Source organism: Nuphar pumila, chromosome 1 (assembly GCF_984573655.1).
Source record: "Nuphar pumila chromosome 1, dmNupPumi1.hap1.1, whole genome shotgun sequence".
NCBI lineage: Eukaryota > Viridiplantae > Streptophyta > Magnoliopsida > Nymphaeales > Nymphaeaceae > Nuphar > Nuphar pumila.
The window spans coordinates 42,609,874-42,628,817 of NC_143249.1; the positions used below are offsets into that span (position 1 = coordinate 42,609,874).

Consider the following 18,944-nt stretch of genomic DNA (forward strand, 5'->3'; position numbering starts at 1 on the left):
CTTTATGCTGGGATGTTGCAAGTTCGAATTCCAATGGTATCATTGTATAACTGGTGATAATGACAATTATGAGCCACTGTAACAAACTTGTCTGGTAGGAGCAGTATGTTGGATTCTCTGCGTGCTTCTATCAAAAATTTTGGGACATTGTTGTACCTAATGATACCGGTGTCATCAAGGATATTTTAAAAAAGGTAAGCTCATTCGTAGAGCTAAAGAAACTCGTCCAGTTCTTATTCCAAAATCTCAAGGCCCACCCGTCTTCTTTTATGGACTGCCGACCAATCTCGACCAACCTCACTCTGTAACTTTATTTACAAAATTGCATCCAAGGTCATGGTGGTTAGGATGCGACCCATCCTTTCTCGCATTATTTCTCTTAACTAGGTTTTTTTTTAAGGGTACCATCTAGCCGATGAAGTCAGAGGCTCTCTTTTTACATATAAGATACCTTCGGTTTGTCTTAAAATGGATCTTCCCGAAGTCTATGACGTGTTGATTGGGAGATTTTGAGTAGGGGTGTTCTCCTTTTAGGGTTTTGCAAAACCTGGGTCAGTCTTATCGTGTTATTTGTCATGTCTGCTTCCTTTTCCGTCATGAATAATGGATCTGTTGGGGGTTGGTTTCATACTTCATGTGGGTTGCTAAAGGGATCCTCTTTCCCCCTACCTCTTTGACATAGTTATGGACCTCTTGTATAAGAGGATCCTTGCAGCTATTGAAAATGGAGATTTGATTATACCCAAATTTTTTCATTGCTATGCTCAAATCCCCACTCTATTTTCTGCTAATGATGCGCCTTGTTTGTGTGCAAAGGTAAATGAAAAGTCGATCCTGACACTTCATGATATCTTTTTAGAATTTGAGAATGTAGCTGGGATGCAGGTTAATTTATATATATCCTAATTCACATGTTGCATGTTGAAGCTCAACACTTAAATGAACTGTTGGGTTGGAGCATGGGATCTTTGCCAATTTGTTACCTTGGCCTCCCGCTTTTTTTATGAGCCTCTTTCACAAAAAAAGCGACTGGTCAGACATGGTCAAGTTCAAGAAGTTTATGGTGGCACTACTGTAGCAACAGCAAATGATAAGTTTATACCAGATGGTACAGTTAACAACAAGTAACGAGAATGGCAAATTATATTCAGAAAGCTGCCAACGGCAGTCATGCCATAAAGGAAAACAGGTTGCAGATTTCTTTCAGCCTAGATTATCACAAACATGAATTCCAAAAATAGATTTTAAACAGAGGACAGACTCCGAATCATAGATGCCAAAATCTGGCCATGAGATTTCCACAATGTTGTAGACCAAAGGGAAATCTTTCTTTTATTATGAAGCTCAATGGAAACCTGTCTGCAGAAAGCACCATAAACAATTGATCAGGGTTGCAACCTTTGATGCAACAATCCAGTGATTTAACCGGTCAATGCAGATGCGCCAGATATAATCTCAATCAGTTCGGTTGTGATAGAAGCTTGACGGGTTCTGCAAAAAAAAAACATGTAAGTTCCACTGCAAAGCAAGTATTCCATGAATGGATAAAGAAACTTAAGAAAAAAAGATAATCCAACTTCAGACCCTCGATTAGGAATCAAGTCTCTCACATAGCTTGGTACCATGTGAGTCCTCACGTTGGCTTCCAAGCCCTTAGTAAAGTTACCTGTTATAAGTAAGTGTAAGGCGGTCAAGCATTTCCCCAGCATTTCGGCTCGAACTGTCCATAGCAGACATCCTTGCTCCTTGCTCACTACATGCATTCTCCAGACAAGCATTGAATAGGACCTGCCATCAGAAACACCCAAAAAATTTATGCCTAAACAACAGAAAGAATTTAGAGTAGAATGAAACAACAGCAGCAGTTCTGAATGCACTGAAAGGAACATGCCAGAGTAGGCCTCAATGTGCAGGTATTGTATGTTCGTTCTACTTCTCCAAGTTGAAGAAAATGTCATAGGCTGGATCAGGATGTGTCTGATGCAAACTATAAGTAGATATGATCTATGAGACACTGTGACCTGACGATGCTTACATTGAAAACAAATGTCAGGCTGAATCAGGACAAGTCGGATGAAAACTATAAAGAAGGATATGATTTATGCGACATTGTGGCCAAACGATGCTTAAAATGGAGAGAAACATGACCGGTGCTGATAACTCAAGCTGAGTTTTCATCGAACTACATAATCTTTAACTGGAGCCTGCCTAGATGGGTCAAGCTTGATATTGATGAAGCATAGGCCCCGGGGCAGTCAAGGTTCGATTCTCTCTGCACAAGCTAACACATAGCATAGGCCCCGAGGGCTAGGGTCCTAGCCTCAGAGTTTTACGCTGTCGGCACAACGACCGTAGCTATGGCAGGCTGAGCCAGCACGACCAGGTATTGGTGCTGGGTGCAGTTTCTTCGGGTTATAAATTTTAAAAAAAAAACTTATGAAACAGCCTCATCTGCAGATGAAACCACTCATGGAACCCTATCAAGGCATTGGTTAGATCCTAGGTTCATCCCAAATAAAATGGAATCTGTAAATTAGAGAGTCCAGATAAACAAGTTTAAACATGATAAGAAAAGAAAAGGAAATATTATAAGCAGGATCCAGTTGCCAAGCGTTTTCTAGAGCTCTTATTCCCACAAGGACTTAATCAAAATGGTGCAATACACTTAACTATGGTAACCTCTGAAATACTTCATGGATAGTAGAACTTAAAACTATATGCCTGACAATTCAGCAGACAATAGTGTCTTACAAGAGTCAGCATGGGGTCATGCATTACGATATCAAGATCATCTTAATACCATGCATCATGAACTAACATGCATTTTATGATGCCAACAATGGTTGATTCCTTTTGACAAAATCCAGCAACCCTCAGATGCTTAGGGTGAAAAACATTGAATAAACCCACAGTGAATAAAAGATCTATATATAAGATTGCTTGTAAAGCAAGGTTTAATCCATGAAACAGACAGCTATCATTTAGCTCAAAACAAAAATAACCAGAAGATGAACAATTGGGCAAGATCAAGATATGAAGCTTACACAAGAAAACTGAAATTCAGTTAGATTCTGAAGCACTTCTGCTTTGGTTTCACCACCTTCTATTTCATAAGAGTCCAAATCACCGAGCTTTCCTCCTCCTTCAGACTCTCTTTCAACAACCTAAATCATCAAGACCCAAGTGAGATAAACAATTCAGGTCAAGTACATAGTTGTACATCACTAAAAAAAATCTACAAGAAAGTCACCTCAGGTGATAAGACAGTTGTCACTGTGGGGATAAAAGAGACAATTGAATGAAATTTGTTAAAAATAATCCTCAATGCGTCATATTCAACATTCTTTAGAATGTCGTCTGCAAGAACAGCAACCTGAATGTAACATAAGCAGTTAACATCAGAAAGCATCAATCATTTTAACAATAGACAAAAGAAGAAAAAGATGATTAGTTACCGCCAATCAAGACGTAAAAAATGCTTTCAGCATAGCAACTTGTATGTGAGCAATGCAAGGGTGCATAAAAAAAGCCTTGTGCATGACTGCATACCCCTTAAATTTAGTTGCAGCAAAGTTATCGGATCATTACGTTAAGTCCTACTACCTAAAATTTGGAATATATTCAAGTACATTCAACTTCTGTAGAGTGAAAATTCTACTCCATAAAAACTTGAGTTGGATTACTCGAAGATAGTTGTTTGCAAAGATGTAGGATATGAACACAGTTTACAAATGAAGAACCTCTTCCCTAATAACTTAAAAGATGGAATTTTCACAGATTCTCGTTTGATAAAACAAGAATGGTCTAATACAACTTCCCAATATAGAACCTCTTTCCTTCTAATTTATCTCTATGCTCACTGGAGAGTAGAAAAACCAACAAAAAGACCAGTGAATCCATGACACCAAAGAAATAATAATGAACAAACCTGGGTGTAGTTTAATGGATTTTTCTGCAAATCTGTTATGGAGATTTCAATATCCTTCTTGGAATCACGCACAAGTTGCACTTTTGCCTTCTCTCCCAGAATGACATATTTTGTCTCCTTATCAGGACCTGGTGGCATAAAACAGTCTCAACAAAGCTAGCAGCATCACGTAGAGGACATACTAGTTTTCAGGATTCCAATCAAACAGAGGGAGCTTCAAAGATATCAGTAACTCAAAAAGGAGAAGAACATGAATGTGAACAAAATGCTAGTTAAAATAACAAAAAGGATGAAAAAAAAATGTACACTAAAGATAGAAAGCAAAAAACAAGTGACAAAGAAGAAAGAAAATAACATGCATATTTCTTCATAGGATAATTAACTTAAGAAAATAACGAAAACAACATGCATATTTCTTCATAGGATAATTAACTCAATAAAATAACATGTGTATATCTTAGTGAGAATCAACTCATGATACTCACATTTGCGTTAACCGACAAAAGGACAAAAAAGAAAAGCAAATGAAGAGAAGAGAAACACATGCTTACACCTTCAGAGCAGAATTAATTCATGAAATCCATTTGCCGTATGCGATGTAAAGCATGTTGTTTTCATATTCTGGAAAATAATATGTTTTAACTCTAGAGAAGAACAGGAATAGGATTCCGCTGTGGGTAAATGGCAAGGCCCGATGAGGATGACTAGTTGGTACAGCATTAGTTCACTGGATGAGAGTACTGACTTAAACAATGAGGCGCTTTTAACCGAGTTACCCCCAAATCTACTTTTCCAATATAACTTCAAGTTGTTTGATCAAGTTATTTTTTATTATTTTCATTTTCATTTTCCACTCAATGGCCGAAACCTGAACGGTTAGAATAATTTTTACGTGGATGTGACAGGAGAACACCATGAACATGAAGGAAGCTAAGTTTAAGTCGGTTAATTTCTAGACTTGTTAGGCTGTAACTTTTCCTATTTCATGTACCTCATAGACACATAAGTACAGGATTGACATGGACACACTTAGCATGACTTGAGAGTTTTGTAAAAGCTAGGAAAATGGGACACCTTTGTACCTCACAGAGACACACATATGCATAAATGCATGCATAATTGTACCACGCAGACACACATGAGCACATACATACGTATATAAATATATATAATACACTCTTGTCTGTGCATATCATTACATACATTACAAATTTCTTAATATAAAACAAAGCATGAATTTGATTTCAAGTACAAGAACTTGAATAACGATTATAAATCATTACGATTATAGATCATTATGATTGAAAACATTTAACAATAAACCCAGGTTGAAAATTGAAATACAGTGAAATCAATGACAGTCAAAAGAAAATAGGCAAGTAAATACAAAATATTCAACCATCATTATAAAGAGAAATAGATGAAGTTAGGGATACAGTGTTGATTGTGTCCAACACAGGTTCGACAGAGTCCATGAAGGTGTCATACTTAGTGGTGTGTTGCTCTGACAGCTAAGTGAAGTGCCCGTGTGACTTCACCTATTTCACTATTTAGGTTGAATTCCAAGCAATTTAGATTATTTTTACAATATAAGTTGTCTCTGAGTTTTAGTGTTTGAGAAAACATGAATAAGTGTTTACACTAAAGATCGTACCAAGAAACTTCCACTCATAACACTATAATGTGCATTATGTACTTGGTAATCTTCCCATCTGATGTTAAGAAAAAATAAAATGTCATCGCACATATCATTGGAGGTAAAGTTTTTGGACCAAAAAAAAGTCCATATGATACAGAGCTAAATCTATTTTTTTGTGAGAAAAAACAACTTAGCTGTTATAGGAGAAGAGTTCCCACAGGAGCAGAAATATTACCTGAACTCAACTTGTGAAACCCCTTGCTAATCTTCACAGATGTAGAGTTTATCCCACCACAAAGACCTTTGTCAGAGGAAATCGTGACAATAACATTCTTCTTCACATCAACACCTATAAAATCACAATATAGCAGATAGAACTGGTCAGAGAAAAAACAAGCATGGACCAAGCCAATAAGAAGGGTTACATGTCATTTAGTCAATATTAGACATTTGAAGCACGGGCAAATACCATGATCATCATGTCAGTCCCCTTGCAAAATAATGTGTTTTTTTCTGTAGATTATTTATATGCAGTCTAAACCGCAATTTACAACCATGAGTCCATGACATTTCAATTTAATGGGCACTCATTGATTGTGAATACTATGTAATTATATGATGGAAAATCATTAGGTTTTCAAGAAAACAATGCTTCCTCCACAATACTGGTCAACCATTCACTCCCACACAGTTGTATATCAGATATTTGTATTAACCATCAATGATATGGTCAACCGCTTCAAGTATATTACCAGCAATCAAGAACACAAAACAAAACCTTAAGGCCTAATCCATATATCTTGATAGTTTCCCTGATTAAGGGGAACCAAAGGACATTCTCAGGCAAACCTGAGACTTGAGAGTTGAAATCCATTCAATTCATTTGTACAGATGTATAATGTTGGTGGAATAACCAATATCGGTTGGTCACATGACTATTTGAGACAAACTTCATTGAATCGTTTCATGGGTATCGAGATACTAATCATAACGATTTTTTTTGGATGAAAATGCCTTATCAGTTCTTTAACTTTACCAAGGCTAAGAACACATCAATATTTCATTTGCTATTGCAGTAAGAAAGCAGGCCAATAGCAATAAAAAAAAAGCTTCCTAGCTAAAGGTTTTCAATCACCGCCTTGAACATCGATGTGGCACCAACCATGTTCAAATTATTTAAACCCCTAACTAGGGTTTCTTTTCCTTTTTAATAAGTTAACAACTTGCTGACAGAGAAAACCAGTATCAAGCAGCTACTGGCTCGTAAATGGCACAAATCAAGTCACATTCCCTGTAAAGACTGGCTCTCAAGTGAACACAGATCATCTATGTATATTTTGCTCTTTAAGACTATGCAGTATATTGGTTGCACATTTTGAGACAACTGAACACATGCAAACCAAAGTACAACAATTAATGAAAACCACAGGCTACTTATTCAAAGAGATTCCTTTACTAATTTCTTCAAATATTTGAATTTTAAAGAAAAGCAAGAAAAAGATAGAGCATACTAGCAGCATCCCCAAGAAGAGCAGTAAACGGCTGCCACAAGCCACGTGAATTTTCTGCCTTGGTTTGAATTACCCTCAGTTTTGAGGCTGCAACCATTTTCATTGCTTTCGTAATCTTTTGGATGTTCTTCACACTCTTCATGCGATTCCTAACTGCAACAAGAATATTGTCAATGAGACCTCCCAATATATACCAAAACTTCACTTTAAAACAGTGTTATGAGAGTTTAGCACATTAGTGAAGTTCATATGAAATAGCAAAAAATAGCTTCATACCAACTTGGGTTGAAACAGAGCGTGCTCCAAGTGGGACCAGCTCCCTGTATGTCCTAGCAACCATCAGTTTTCCAGAATTTGAAACTGAATAAATTAAGAAAACTATAGCACAGATGGAATACATAGAAAAAAGATTTACAGAAACACAACATTTTTCATGCGTTACGTGATGAACATCAGCAACAAAAGAAACTACAGTATCTACAAGAACTCCAAAGGGCAGATGATTTAGCCAAAGGTCAATATAATGTTTCACAAAAGTTGGTACTTCAGATCCAAGCCGAGTCCAGCTTTAAACACCAAAACTAGGCATGTGAACGGGTCATGACTGAGTTCAGTAAACTGGCCAAGCGTTTCTTTTCTAAGGATGTGTTTGGATTCAGGTGAAACCTCAGGACAGAGAGTTCACATTCCTAATACCCCTCTACCACGTTAGATACTCATGTTTGTATCCGGTTTCAGTATTGGGAAAAGGAATTCTAATTCACTTAAATTCTTCATATGGAGTTCAGCAACTCATAAGGAACAGATGACATCAGTTTAAATGGATCTTATGCATGGTTCAAATGAAAATGCAATATTTTAACAAGTCCATTTTTTCCACTTTCAGCATGAGAAATCTTACATGATGATAAACAGGAAAGAACTTCAAGGTAATCTTGTAGAAGAACAGGAGCAATGTATTGGTTTCAGGTAGCATTTGTAATAAAATATGCAAAAATACAAAATGAGGGCCTCTAAGGGCTTAGAAGATCATAAACACAAAGTGCACATGCATATGCATAAGTCCAATTAAGGGACAATTCAAGAGCACAAAGGCACAACACAAGCAGTGCATTCAAGATATTAAAGAACTAATGAGAAGAACACAAAAATATAAAAAATATTGATATTATTGAGCATGAATGCTTAAGAAAAGCATTAAACAATGAGGGGGAACAAAGCCCCTATTTATATACATTACAAGAGAGAGACCAAATGGGGGCTCCCAATAGAGTCGTCGGGAGCTCTCAACGGTCATAATTGGAGAGCCCCCAACAACTCTATGGTCAAAAGACCATAGAGCCCTTGCTTAAAAGGGAAAAATGCAAAAAGAAAAAATAAATAACAAGAGAAAAATTGTTCCTAATAAACAGTCCCTATTATATGAGTAAAATGACGAAAATACCTTAGAGGATATTTACCTATTACATCATTATAAATAATATATACATATGAATATATATATGTATATATATACAATATGAAACAAATACTTATGTATGATAATACATACATACATACATACATATACATGTACAACTTAACACTCCCCCTCAAACTTACGGTGTGATATACCGAAAGTTTCAAAATACAAAAAAGATTCAATGGGAAGGATCCAAGTCTTCAAGTGTCTTCAAGAGAAATCTCCATCTTTGACACATCATAGAATTTTGCAAATACAAGATTTCAAATGTATTTATTGGTGATCATCCCCAAACTCCTTCATATGCTATCTTCATCTTCATGGTATGATGCAGCGAAGATATGCTTTTCTCAATTTATAGCATCTTTAAGAACCTGTAGCTACACAAAGAAAATATCCTAACCCAAAAGTTATAAAGTTTTAAAACCAATATATTTTTAAAATAAGAATAACACTTAAGTAGAATTTTCAAACAAAGTAACAATAACTTTTAGAAATAGTAGATAATCATTAAGAAATATAAGAAAAGTATTACTCAAGGATAAATTTTTATGAAATCAAATCATAAACCCAAAATCAACATATATTTCAAGAAAACATACATATTGATCATAAGAAAATTCGGTCACTAAAGGACATAAATCATCAACAAGAGATAAACAATTATGCATATATTCTAAGAATTTTTTTTAGAAAAACATTTCAAATAACAAATCATCAATAACAACATGCATATAAAATATAACAATTCAAAAATAACCCTCAAGAAAAGAGGATCTAATTAAATTCATGCATATAATAATGTGAACAAGATAATCAATATGAAACACACACATATATGATATATCTTTCCCATAAAAAAACAAAAAAGAAACACACACATATATCCAGCATGCAATTAAAGCATATTTAATGCACATGAAACGACAATAAAAAATAACTATTTTTTATCAATAAAATGCATATAAAATGCATAAATTTAATGTAAAGAACCAAGTAGCCTTCAATTACGAACCAAAGTATCCAATCTCAAGTGGACAACACACAAGTGTTCTCTTAAAGAACACACTCTCAAAACCCACAAAGGGGCACACACAAGAAGGCGCATAATATAAAGAATAAGATTTTTATTAAACATTACAAGCATGCAAAATGCATGAAATTTTCATCAATAAACATTTTTCCATATAAGGAAACACAAGTAGAAAAAAAATTTAGAAATTTCATAGAGAGATTCTTTAAAAATCCCACATAACAAAGGGAATGATATTTGCAAATCTCAATAATATTTCGACCACCACAAGCAATCACCCCACTAGACCTCCAAACCTCAAAAATCAAGTGTATTAGCTACTAGAACAAGAGCATAATCGCAATGACATTAATGGGCTAAAAATACACACAAAAAGTATGAATAACCAACATCTCTTGTCTACATAAAATGGCACTTAAACAAGTGTATCGACTACTAGAACAAGAGCATAATCACAATGCCACTAATGGGCTAAAATACACACAAAAAGTGTGTATAACCACCTCTTGTCTACATAAAATGACACTTAAAACAAGTGCATCAACGACTAGAACAAGAGCATAATCACAATGCTATGTATGTGCAAAACAAACACACAAAAAAGTGTAAATAACCAATGGGTGCACATAACTCACCATATTGAAAAACATCTCTTGTCTAAATAAAATGACATTTAAATAAGAGGCATAATAGGAGAAAACACACAAAGTAAGAGAACTTGTAAGGAAAACAAACTAATGTCCTCAAGAGGTAAGGAAAAGATTTACATATCAAGACGGAGATATTAAATTTTATAAACTTTCTAAGAATCACATAAGATATGCATAGAAATACATTTAAGCATATATGCAAGTGATAGATTAAATCACTATATACTAAAAAGGGCACAAAATAAAAATTAATATTTTATAAATAACAAGCATGTAATGAATCAAGAGTCTTTAATCAAGAATACACATATCCACCAAAGATGCGCATCCATCAATAATAGACAAGTACTAAAGTGAAAGTGAGCCATGAGGGAAACACTTATAATACCCACAAAGGGCAAACACAAAGAAGTTTCTCATAATACTCAACTTAATAGTTTATTAAAAAAACTAAGTATGCAATAAAAACATAGTATTTAAATCACATGCAAAACATGTAAGATAATGTTCATTAAAGAGCCATGAGACTAAGAAAATAACACAATCATAAGGACCACAAAATGACCAATAAGAGACATTTATTAAAGTGAATGACTCCCATAAAAAATCATGATCAATACCTTATGCACGAATAGACAATCTCATTCATCATGTAAGGCAATCACAAGTGCACAAGGATCAAATATCAATATAAAATTATTATTTCGTAACCTAGATCATAATTTTTAATACTTTAAAAGCTACTTTAAGTTTCACATAAGAATACACCAAGAGTAAAGAGAGAAAAATTAATCTCAAGTTAAACACAATTTCATAAGATCATACTTGTGAAAGACACACAACACCATTTCAAATTATTTTAAAATATATGACAATTTTTCAAAAAAAAAGTTTAATAATAAATACGAACATCATTTGATATTTATAACCATGAATTCTTCAAATAAAGCATCTAAATGCCAGCAATACATGCTCAAGAATACCAGATCATACACATACATATCAAATAAAGCAAGTTTTGAAAAACTAAGATTCAAACTATATCTCATAAAAGCATACACATATATAATTTCACAAGATCAAACAAATATTATAAACCTTATAAAAATAAATCCAATGATAATTTTAAAAAGAAACATTTAAAAAATTTAGTTTTCAATAAAAATAACAGATATTTTTTCAAAGATAAGGAAAATGAGTGTTTTCTCATGCATAATGCATGAGATAGATAACACAATAATCACTTAAAGATATAAGATAAATACCGGGTCAAGATTTTTTTTTAGTCCAAGCCACACAAAGATCACGAATCCTTCAAGAAGCATGAACTCGAACCAAAGAATCCCAAGAGGCAAAATACCAAGAAGGATTTCTTGGCTCTGATACCATGTAATGAAATATGTGGAAATACAAAATGAGAGTCTCTAAGGGCTTACAAGATCATAAACACAAAGTGCACATGCACATACATAAGTCCAACTAAGGGACAACACAAGAGTACAAAGGCACAACAAAAGCACTAAGTGCATTCAAGACATTAAAGAACTAAATAGAAGAACACAAAATATAAAAAATAATGATATTATTGAGTATGAATGCTTAAGAGAAGCATTGAACAATGAAGGAAAACAAAGCCCCTATTTATACACATTACAAGAGAGAGAGACCAAATGGAAGCTCCCAATAGAGTCGTTGGGAGCTACCAACAGTCATATTTATGACCGTTGGCGAGCCCCCAACGAAATATGACTGTTGGGGAGCCCCCAATGACTCTATGGTCAAAAGACCATAGAGCTCTTGCTTTAAAGGGCAAAATATAAAAAGGAAAAATAAATAAATAAGGAAAACTGTTCCTAATGAACAGTCCATATTACATGAGTAAAATAACAAAAATACCCCTAGAGGATATTACCTATTACATCATTATAAATAATGTATGTATGTACAATATGAAACAAATATATATATATACACACACACACACACACATGTACAACTTAACAGCATTGTGTAGTTGAGTCCTTATAAACCTTTGGAAGTTATAGAATGACTACATTCTAGAGAAGCTATGAAGATATATAACTTGAACCAGTTGTCAGTAGGGAAAGAATAAAATCAGATGAAGCAAGGACTGTAACATAGAGTGACTGTCACATCTCCTTGTCATTAAAATATATTACAAATACCTACAACATTTCAAAGTTATTGCATCAGCAAGAAAATAAAAAATGTAGTCTTCTCAGGATCCCCGTTGTTTTTTCATGAAAATCAAAATTATAGTGTGACTCCTTCACCCCCACCCCCAGAAAAAGAGCCAACTTCATTTTTATAATATTTATTTCTCACGTTTTGCCTATAAAACCCCACCTTTAAATCTCCAAAGAAAATTCCATGCTCAAAATATCCAAAGCTTTTCATAAAACACCTTAATTATCAGATGATAATTTTCTAGACTATCAGCTCACACTAGGCTTTGCCTGAAATGCTTCTAGGTTTTATACTATTTTAGCTTGGATCTAAAGTTGAAAAAATGATTATTTTTTTGTTAACATGTTCGACCAATAAAACATTGGCCATGTATCCTAAATAAGTTGAAATTAACAGAAAGGATGTTTAGAGGACTAGTTTCTCAAGAGGACCTAAATTATCGTTTTTCAAATCTCTTACTGACTCTTTTTCTGAAGATAAATTCTGAGATTCAGAACATAGTCTTTTCAAATTTTCTTTTCTCTTTTTTTTACATCTAAAATAAATAGAAATGCACCTATCCTTTACTTGGCAGAAAAAGAAAGTTAGGCTTGAGTATGGCAGATGAGTCCCAAATTTGGCTGAGCTTCCCTTACACACAAACATAAGGCAGTGTAGTCACAAAGGCATGAAACCTCAGCAAGCCTTGTGTTGGGATGGAAACAAGGTTTCCAATTGTTGCCAAAACAAGAAGTTGGGATTCATGGTATCTCCAACTCCACAAGATATTTGGGACCTGATTGGGGATTTCAAGTGTTTTGATATTTCCATAAATTGATGTTGGCTTCCAAAAAAGTGAGTACTTTTTGGAGTCAAAAAATAGTCAACAATTTAACATATTTGTGGGTTGTGAGAGTCAAAACCAAAGTAAAATCTGGACTAAGTTGGCCTACATCTGTAAACCAGGAATAAGAAGATAATGAAGAAGAAGAAGAGGAGGATGAGGAGAAGAAGAAGCAAATGCAGAGAGGAAGAAGTAGAAGAAGAGGAAGAAGAAGAAGATGCAAAAAGGAAGACTTAGAAGAACAGGAAGAGAGGAAGAAGAAGAATGTTAAGGTTGCACCTCAACAAGCCCCATCGAGAGTCGCATCAGAGCAATGTTAGGGTTGTGTCAGATTGTTGAGTTGCCAATGACTACCTCTCTAGGAGGGAGAGGAAGAAGAAGTAGAAGAAGAGGAAGAGAGGAAGAAGAAGCAGATGAAAAAAGGAAGACGTAGAAGAACAGGAAGAGATGAAGAAGAAGAATGTTAAGGTTGCACCTCAACAAGCCCCATCCAGAGACGCATCAGAGCAACGTTAGGGTTGTGTCAGATTGTTGAGTCACCAACGACTACCTCTCTAGAAGGGAGTCCAAATGGCGTATTGTGGATGGGGTTGTGTTGCCAAATGCATGGTTTTGGTAACACAATGCCTCCCAAACACTCAAGGCATGTCCTAGAAACAACAATGCAACACCAAATCGGTTGAATTTGTGTTTCCAAACACAACCTTAATCATGCAAGTACCTTGTTTCAAATTGTGTCATCTCAACTGAGCCACTTGCCAACATCTTGTCAGATCATCTGACCCTACCATTCTCTTGCAAATAACAAGTCCTCAAACTTGGCATTAAATCATTGCATAGAAGTCTTGAATATTGCTCAAGTGGAAAACCTTCCATCTTAAAGAGTATACTATGATTCGTTGCAGTCAATGCATGCAAAGCTTTTACTAATGGTATTGAATTTTGCCATTTTTAAAAGCACAAAGCACATTTTAGCATTTCAAACATAAGGGGGCATTTTTCAATGATGCATCAGAAACAGTTACTTTTGTCACAACTACTACTTTGAAGTTTGCTCTCTTCTTCCAATTTCCGTTGCTTGCAGGCTTGTTCGCCCCCACACACCCAGATTCTTGGCCTTTATCAAGTGACAAAAGCACATTTTAGCATTTCAAACATATGTAGATTTCTTTCGCAAACTAATAACCAAGGAAGCATTTTTCCATGATGCAACAGAAACAGTTACGTTTGTCACAACCATTACTATCAAGCTATTTCTCTTTCTCCCAATTTCTCTCGTTCGCATATTTGTGCACCCCCGCATACCCAGATACTTGGCATTTATCAAGTGATAAAAAACCTGCCTGTTTATTTCCAACACTGACGCAGAATTTGCAATTTCTCCATCATGTATCAATCCTTAAAGCCCGAAACCACAACTTCCTAAACCAAAACCTCCTTTACTATTAGAGGCCAGTAAAATCCATCATATATAGCTCTTGAACCATACCATGAACATTCGGCCCGTTTAATCACTACTAACGCACATGATCACTTATCGAAATATTATCAAATCCCAATTTTTTAACAAAAACATTAAAATCACGATCAGTATTTTGCTTTTCCAACACCTGAAACCCTAAAATCAATATCTCCTCACCCAAAACACCGATAACAGGTTTACAGCATCCCCGAAACACTTTTGAACAAATCCATCCCGAGTACTTTACAAAATCTATATCAAACAAACGAACGAAAATCAACAAATCGAAAACCAGACAATCAAATCACCGAGATTAACATATATGCTCAACATTCCACGATTGAAACGATATGTTTGCGTTCAGCAAATGATGGTCATGCCAAAAAAACAGGAAAGAATCCGATCATCGAACCTACGGTTCAGATGTAAAGAGATCGGAATGGAAAAAAAGGAATAGAATCGGAAGGCAGAAAAAAAGTGAGAAGCTCACTCCGCGACGAGGCCCGATCGAGCAATGCTGAGTGCGGATTGGGACATAGAGGGAAGGAAGCGCCTCCCTTCCCTTCTCAGAGCAGTCATCGCCATCTTCTTCGTCCGAGAGAACGCCGAGCGCTGAGCGAGGAGTGATGATGCAACAAAGAAAGAAACCCTAGAGCGCTCTCTGGCTTTTCCTACCCCTCTCTTTTTCTCTTCGTTTTTCCGCCGAATGGGATTTCCAGATCTTTGGGGGACGAAGAACGCGAATAGGCAAACAGGCAGGTTCGAAATGAATCGGATTCGTCGGGACATCGGATCCGAATCAGATATTTTTTACGGATATGGATCTTAGATAGGATCCGAATGTGTTTTCTAGACGGATTCGGGCTTAAAAGGACGGAACTTTTCTAATTTCGGACTCGGACTCGGATCCGAATCGATAAATTTTTTGGTTGGATCTGTGATAGAGATCTGGAATTAACCAAATCTGTGTGTAAAATGTGTATATTTTCGATTGAAATCAACTTTGTTGCCTCTATTTTAGATTTGGATTGCTCCCGTCTGTATCCTATTTGTTTGGACCAAATTTGGATACGTACTTACTGCTTATCGCTTTGCACCTCTACAACCATAGTGACAAATCTCACAAGATTTATGAAAATCTCGCCAGAAATTACCTGAAAGTTAAAAGTGGTAATTTCTCGCAAGTTTTTCATCAAAAAAAAAACTATCGTATTTTAAACATGATATTTGTGTTTTATCTGCTATCTATGGTGAAAAAATCGTGTGGTTTTTAATTTTTTTTTATTATTTCCTTGTAACATTTTATTTTTTATATTTTTTATTTGTTTTTTATTGTTCATATTTTGCCAAAAAAATAAGAAATTAAAAAAAAAAAAAAAACTTTTGTCATTATGCTATAAAGTTACAAATGGCTAACTGAAACTATGGTAATGGCAACATTGGTGGAAGAAAACTTGGTCTCTTTTGATTAACCATGAAAAATTTGTATTTTCAACAATTTCTAAAATTTAAGTCTATTTCTAATTAAAACAAAAAAGTTGGGTGTATTTTTTGAGAATTTTCGTGCTTTAGTACCATGTGGATTAATTATTCCAATTCCTGGTTCTATGATCAGTTGAGCGCATTGTTGGGCCTTCCCGGAGAGCGCCTTCATTACCCCTGACAATGGAGGATGGCTCAAGAGCATCGAGCTCCTTCGTCTGTTGGTGCCCCTAAAAGTCAGGCTGCTCGTGAGGATGAGGGACATAGTATGGAGATCCCACAAGGATCGCCAGCAGGAAGCTCAGCAGGGGAGAAAATGAAGATACCTCCTGAGTACACCACAAATCAAATCTTATATGAACTCTTGCAAGTGACCCGAGCTCAGCAGAGTCAGCCTCAAACGATTATTGTTGGCATCACCTATTGGGCCGAGAGGTTCAAGAACATGCAACCTCCACTTTTTGATGGCACTCCGGATGGTGTCGCAACAAAAAATTGGCTAATGCAAGTGGAGAAGGCCTTGGATGTCATTCAATGTGTAGAAGATCAGAGGGTTTGGATAGCGGTGTCGAATTTGACCAGTGATGTAGAGTACTGGTGGAGATCCATCAGGGACACCTTAGAGCAAGATACGTATCTGCCTTGGTCTACCTTCGTGAGACGTTTCTACATACAATTCTTCCTGAAGTGTGAGAGAGTGAAAAAAGAAGAGGAATTCAGGAAGCTGGAGCAAGGTGATGTGACGGTAGCCCAGTATACAGTTCATTTCAACTCCCTTTCTCATTTTGCCAAGTCCTTAGTGACAAATGAGAAGGATAAGTGTAGGCATTTTGAGGGGGGCTTAAGACCTGAAATTTTAAGGTTGGTCGGGCCACAACAGATAAAGAAATATAGTCAGCTCGTGGACTATGCCTCCAGATACGATTTCTGGGAGATGAGGACGAAAAAAAGCCCCAAGAAAAGAAAATGCCTAAGATTGAAGACAAGACCCAACACAATGGTGGCAATGGGGCATAGTCATCTCGAAGAAAGTTTCAGTATAGAGGAAGATTCCAGCGAAAAAATAAGAGGCAGTATGGAGGTCAAACCCCTGGTCAGAACCTAGGTAAGCAAACCAAGAATGCGAAGGGATCACAAGCGAAGAGGCAAAAGATTCAGAAGCCAGCCCAATCGAACAACGTATGCAGGACTTGTGATCTCCAGAGGCACAAGGGCAAGTGTAAATCAAGGAATGTGAGGTGCTTCAACTGTCAGCAGATGGGTCACTATGCCAATGACTACTCCCAACCGGATCGAAGGAGTGACACACCCCCGAATCAGAAGCCCGTGGTACCATGACATGCTTACGCGGTGGTACTTCAAGAAGCTTTTGCTAGTATTGGAGTGATTGAAGGTACACTCCCTATTTCTGGTATTCTTGCGCATGTATTATTTGACTCCGGAGCTACTCATAGTTTTGCTACTTCAATTTTTGGGAAATGGTTGCCCATAGAACCTTCACGATTGAGTGTTTCTTACTTGATAGAAACATCTATAGGCGAGTCCACCACTATGGACACGATATATATCAACTGTATAGTGAATATAGAAAATCGTGAGTTGCCTGTGAACTTACTGCAACTCAATTTCAAGGACATAGACGTCGTTCTTGGCATAAATTCGTTGTCGGATCATCATGCCACCATTGATTGTAGAAAGAAGATTATTAGTTTTCAAAACCCCCATACTCCAATTTTCTCATATCAGGGTGTTAGAAAACTACCGAAACCAATGATCATATCTCGCCTGAAGGCCAATAGATACATTCCAGAAGGATACATGGGATTTCTGGCCTACGTGAAGACCGAAGTGAGAGAGAGAGAGGATCTCACCATATCTGACGTGAATATAGTTCGGGAATATGCTGATGTTTTTCTAGAAGACCTTCTAGGTCTCCCTCCTGATCGAGAAATTGAGTTTCAAATTGATCTAGTTTCGGGAACAACGCTCATCTCGAAGGCTACTTATCGGATGGGACCCGCGAAACTTAAGAAACTTAAGGAGCAACTGCAAGAGTTACTGGAGAAAGGTTTTATTCGACCGTCAGTATCTCCTTGGGGTGCTCCAATATTGTTTGTTAAGAAAAAAATAGTTCACTGCGTATGTGTATAGACTATCGATAATTAAATGTAGTAACCATTAAGAATAAGTATTTGTTGCCACGGATTGATGATTTGTTCAATCAACTTCAAGGAGTTGCAGGTTTCACGAAGTTGGATCTGAGATCGGGTTATCATCAACTGAAAATTAAGAAAGATGATGTGGCTAAGACTGCATTCAGATCAAGATATGGCCATTATGAATTATTGGTCATGCTTTTTGGTCTGACTAATTGTAAACACCCTAAATTTTTCAAAATTTTATAAATATTCTTTTTTTGACCCTGACCTCATTTTCTGAGTAACTGAGGCACTGTTAAATCTAAATTTCATTTTATTCCTCAAAATTTACTGAAATTAAATTCATTTTATATATTTGACTCGATTTCGAATCCAGATCCAATATCAGAATCCAAATCTGAGCTTTGTCATCCAATATTTAAACCAAGTTCTCAAAATTACCAAAATAACTTTTTAAATGGCTCAAACAGCTCATCCGGTATCCATTTGAATCCACTATTTTATATTTTCTCAATTCGAAGTCTGAAACTCGAATACCACCTCAAATTCTGGATCCAAACTCGCTTTCTGAAGAATTTTTCAAAAGA

General features: G+C 36.0%; 1 protein-coding gene across 1 annotated transcript; it reads right to left on the reverse strand.

Moving 5' to 3' along the window:
• Window positions 1-1,125: 1,125 nt before the first annotated feature.
• LOC149848823 (ATP synthase subunit gamma, mitochondrial-like) lies at window positions 1,126-15,449 on the reverse strand. The gene is made up of 9 exons (XM_090012602.1): window positions 15,207-15,449; window positions 7,355-7,398; window positions 7,079-7,231; window positions 5,803-5,916; window positions 3,929-4,056; window positions 3,251-3,373; window positions 3,045-3,164; window positions 1,667-1,788; window positions 1,126-1,491 (listed from the first exon to the last, which is right to left on the reverse strand). Exons 1-9 carry the CDS (start codon window positions 15,299-15,301, stop codon window positions 1,422-1,424), a joined length of 969 nt encoding a protein of 322 aa, XP_089868728.1. The 5' UTR covers window positions 15,302-15,449; the 3' UTR covers window positions 1,126-1,421.
• Window positions 15,450-18,944: the final 3,495 nt, after the last annotated feature.

Bases quoted from the DNA above. Each gene is read 5' to 3' on its own strand.
- LOC149848823 (XM_090012602.1), bottom strand. From the start codon at position 15,301: ATGGCGATGACTGCTCTGAGAAGGGAAGGGAGGCGCTTCCTTCCCTCT. The intron at 7,399-15,206 runs GTGAGCTTCTCA...TAGGACATACAG, and splicing joins CGATCGGGCCTCGTCGCGGA to GGAGCTGGTCCCACTTGGAG. The intron at 3,165-3,250 runs GTGACTTTCTTG...TTGATGATTTAG, and splicing joins CAACTGTCTTATCACCTGAG to GTTGTTGAAAGAGAGTCTGA.